This window comes from Anastrepha ludens, chromosome X (assembly GCF_028408465.1).
Source record: "Anastrepha ludens isolate Willacy chromosome X, idAnaLude1.1, whole genome shotgun sequence".
Classification (NCBI taxonomy): Eukaryota; Metazoa; Arthropoda; class Insecta; order Diptera; family Tephritidae; genus Anastrepha; species Anastrepha ludens.
The window spans coordinates 41,330,071-41,334,835 of NC_071503.1; the positions used below are offsets into that span (position 1 = coordinate 41,330,071).

The 4,765-nt window shown below is 44.4% G+C and overlaps 1 protein-coding gene across 1 annotated transcript; it reads right to left on the reverse strand.

Annotated features, from left to right (window-relative positions):
• Nucleotides 1–2,428: 2,428 nt before the first annotated feature.
• Nucleotides 2,429–3,151, reverse strand: LOC128869973 (uncharacterized). Its single transcript, XM_054112568.1, has one exon. The coding sequence runs from the start codon at nt 3,149–3,151 to the stop codon at nt 2,429–2,431; it is 723 nt and encodes a 240-aa protein (XP_053968543.1).
• Nucleotides 3,152–4,765: the final 1,614 nt, after the last annotated feature.

Genomic DNA, 4,765 nt, shown 5'->3' on the forward strand with positions numbered 1-4,765 from the left:
TGTTAAGACTTTGCTAATAACGCATAACCAGAGAAGTGGAGACAATACTCCCCCCTGTGGGGTGCCTCTGTGGACCTTCTTGGTTATACTGATATTACCCATATTAGCTTTGATGATCCTGGTTTCTAGCATAGAGATGACCCAATTACTGATGCAATTGTCCACCTCTAAGTCTATCAACGCCCGTTGGATCGCACCTGTACTAACATTGTTAAAGGCGCCTTCTATATCCAAGAATGCCGCCATGGTATAATGTTTGTTCTCTAGGGAGCCCTCTATTGTTCGGATTACCTCGTGAAGCGCTGTCTCCGTAGATTTGCATTTAATGTACGCATGTTGTGCAGTAGATATACCAGAGCTCTCCAAAGAGCTTCTAAGATATATATCCAAAAGTCTTTCAAAGGTTTTTAACAGGAAAGACGAAAAACTGATTGCCCTATAGTCCTTCGCTGATTCATGTCCCCTCCTGCCTATTTTTGGAATGAAGAGGACCTTGACTAGTTTCCAACTATCTGGAATATGACCTAGGTTTAAACACGCTTTAAAAATTTCCTCTAGCCATGGTAGGATACAGTCCAAGGTTTCCTGTAACATCTTTGGAATGATCCCATCTGGCCCCGGAGATTTAAAAGGTGAAAAAGATTTAATTGCCCATGCAACTTTCTCCTTTGTAATTATTTCTTTCGCAAGGTGCTGTGGATTATATTGGCTCCGCCTGATAATTCCCCCCCCACTTTCGTGGACGCTGCACCCCGGAAAATGCGTGTTTAGAGGAAGTTCTAGCGATTCTTCTGTCGTAGCTGTCCAAGTACCATCAGGCTTCTTGACCCAAGAAGCCATTGAATGATCTTTGGACAGAACACGGCTAAGCCTGGCAGAATGCCTGGTGGATTCGATTGACGAACAAAATTCGCTCCAGCTCTCTTTCTTGGCGGCCCTAATTGCCTTCTTGTACTGTCTCCGACTCTCTTTGTACAATTGCCAATTTCCTGTCGAGTAGCTGAGGTTAAACGTTGATCTAGATTTTCCCCTTAGTTTTGAGAGCTCACTGCTCCACCAAGGGGGATGGGATTTTCTGCTAAATTTAATGGGGCAGGACGTTTTGTAGGCCCTACTAAGTGCCTTCTCCAGTGTTGTGACCCTATTCTCAAGGTTTTCGGTGAGAGTGATTTTGTGGATGGGAATCTCTTCTATCCTTTTATTGACTATGTTTCTGAACCTTTTCCAGTTGGTTCTTAGTGGATTTCTATACGGCAAGGGCGGATCAACATTAAGATCCAGATCGTACAGGATCCAGCTGTGATCCGAAAAAGACCTTTTATCAGAGACCCTCAAATTGTCTAACCTTACTGAGCTGTTTCCAGACATTAGGGTAACATCGATCACTTCCTCCCATCCCCTGAAATACTCTGTACTTGGAAAGGTGAAAGTGGGAGTGTTACCCCTGTTACATACCGAGAAGTTAGTGTTAATTATGAAATCATAAAGAGGCTCACCTCGGTCGTTTGTTTCGGAGCTTCCCCATAGAGCATGCCTTGCATTGGCCTCGCATCCGAGAAGCAGGGTTTTGTTCGGGTTTTCCTGCACAAGTTTACGGGCCTCCTCAGGCGGTGCTGGTCTTTCGTGTGCCATGTATATAGAGGCAAGCGTTATTCTGACTCCGTCAGTGGCTTCCACCTCAACAGCCATCACATCCTGTGAACTATATAATGGAATTAAAAATGTGTTTAAGGGTTTTTTTTATCTACAATACATGTTCTGGGATTACCTTCTATCCGTTTATAGTAGATATTGTAGGTTTTCCCAGTGAACCCTTTCACCTCGGTGCTCCGCACCCAGGGCTCCTGAATTAGTGCGATGGCCACGTCCTCCTCCGCCAGGAGAACGGTTAGGTTGTCCGTTGCACACCGTGAATGCTGCAGATTAATTTGGACAACCTTTAAGCCCATGTTTATTGGTTTCCTTTTCCAGTCAGCAGTTCGTTGGCACCATCGACCTTATCCTGCTCCTCTTCCGGGTTTGCAGAACAGAATATCTTCAGTTGGGTCTTCCTGATCCCAAACTGAAGTTTGTTTCCCACTTTCTCCAGTGGTTCCAGACTCTCTTCTGTAATTAGAAGGAGGAATGACCTGCTGTGCCTTTGCGGAGCCTCCGCTTTGATGATCGACCAATCGGTCATCGGCACCGAGCGATTATGCGCCTGTAGGAAGGGGATTAGTTGATTGGCATCAAACTCCATGTTTGGTACCCAGATGCGAGCCCTCGGCCTTCATGGAATCTCGCTAGCTGGAATTAGCTTGAGTTTCAAGCCTTCAAAGCTGTTCTCGATTTTACCAATCACGTTTGTCAGAAAATGCAGTGAGAATTGGTCATCGCATTTAATGACACGGTAACCGCGGACTACCTCCACCGAGTCGATACCTGGTGTTTAGCCCTCCGGGTTCCCCATGACATGGTCAACGACTATGCGAGACAACCGTGCCTCAATCTCTGACCATTTGTCAAGCACTGGTTTTCCGCGGTTAGAGGTTTCGTCTACCAATGCCATTTGGAGATGGTCCCGTGCCACCTCACTAAATCGCTTGATAGGTTTGGAGGCAACTGCACCCTGATCCGATATCTTGTGCTTCTTTGTTACCTTCCCAGTTTCGTCATGCGAGCGGTTTCGTTTTTTGGCATCTGCCCTGTTGGCGGCTTGGAATGCCAAGTATTCATCAACCACCTTTTGACATCTTGCCTTGTCGGTCTCATCTTTGGGATGAACTTTACCTTCGGTCTCGTTTTTCCGAATCCTGCCAAGGATAGCGAGAGACCTCTGGTAAAGTTTATACCTCGAGGGACCTTTATTACCACGCTTTTGCCCCATGGCTTTAGCGGATGTTGTTGGTTGATTTATAGTTGTTGGCGTACTGTGGCCCACAGCTGTGCCCTCAACTGTTTCTTGGCTGGAGGCCAAGAGCTCATCCTCTGAGGGTGACCCCGTCATCCTCAGTTCCTCCTTGCTCGTACGTCTTGTCCAATTGTCTGACTGTTTTTTAAGTGCGTCCGTCACTTCCTCCTGTCTGTCTGTTTGCTTGTCCTGTAGTTCTGTCCGCGTGTTTGGTTTTTTATCAGTCCGTGCTGTCGATGCGTCAGTATGTTTTCCCGTCATTTTGTCCGCTTGTTCCGTGTTTGTTTTCCCGTCATCCGAATTTTTAAGTCTTTGTTTAAGCATTTCATCTGGTTCGTACGGTCACCTGCACCGCCAAGGGAGCTGCGCATGTCGCCATGCGCGGTGACCAAAGAGGATAAAGGGGAAATATCCGGTCGTCCATGGCAGCGCCCCATATCATGGCAAGGCCACCGTTACAACCTGAGGCGGCCTGATATCAGGAGGGCTCCGTACGAAGACAGCCTTATTTAGTCTCCCGGCTGCCAAACCCACCCAATAGTCACGGTTCGCATCACACCTTAGGTTGAGGGAGTTTTTTTAACGAAGTTTACGTCTTCGACCTGTGTGGTTCGCGGGAGACCTACTCTCCTACCTTCCATATCTGGGAGGCGTTCCTCTATCCACCACCTGGGGACGCGCCCTATAGGGATAACAGGTTCCCCCAAGGGCTAACTGGCGATGAAAAATGGGTTGTTTACAACAAGCGTAAAAGATCGTGGAGCAGGCCAGGTGAACCAACTCAAACAACATCAAAAGCTGATATTCATCAAAAGAAGTTTTTGTTATCAGTTTGGTGGGATTATAAAGGAATTATTTACTTTTAAGTCTTACCACCCAACCGAACGATCAATTCTGATGTCTACATTGAACAACTAACAAAATTAAACAATGAAGTTGAAGAAAAGTGGCCCGAATTGACAAATCGAAAAAGTATTGCATTCCATTATAACAATGCAAGGGCACACACATCTTTGGCCATTCGGCCACATCCACCATATAGTCTTGACCTTGCACCATCTGATTACTTTTTGTTTCGGACTTTAGAAAACTCCTTGAATGGTATAAAATTTCAATAATGATAATGATGTCAAATCGTCCCTGATTCAGTTTTTTGCTAATAAAAAGCAGAAGTTTTATGAACATGGGACTATGATGCTGCCTCAAAGATGGCAAAAAGTTATTGATTAAAATGGGCAATGCATTAGAGAATAAAGTTATTTAGTTCCATAAAAAAATTTTCTTTGATTTTCTAAAAAACTGAGGTTGTCTGTAAAGTCGGTTTACTGACGATGGCTTAACGTGACAACGTCATAAGAAAACACTGATGTAATGGTTGCAATTTTCAAAACAAAATTTTAATTTTATTTGTTTGATAGATATTTTGTATGGATATAGAGAAGGAGGTAAATGGAATCGCAATGGAATAGGTCAAGTTACATTTACACAAACGTGAAAAATGAAGAAACATTTACAAAATTCATGAAAGATATGTCCTATTTCGATTGAGCTTCAGATTTTATTAAGTCAACAACACTAAGAGGCAACATCATCGATTTGGCTTTTTCAAGACAGATTACACTCGAAACACCCCCTTTCATTTCCTACTTTTCCTATCATCTCCTATTCTCAACAGAGAAATGGTTCATTACCATGCACACAGGAAGAAGGCATATGCAAATACAAATATGTGAATTTATATACATATGCGCGTATACATACATATATATGCTCACTCAAGTAGGAGAGAGCCAGATGTCGAACGTTGGCGAATGCGGGGACCGATTGTGCTCTTTGTCGTTCGTGCCGCGCTTTTGCTTGCAGTTTAAACAAGGT

Bases quoted from the DNA above. Each gene is read 5' to 3' on its own strand.
- LOC128869973 (XM_054112568.1), bottom strand. From the start codon at position 3,151: ATGACGGGAAAACATACTGACGCATCGACAGCACGGACTGATAAAAAA.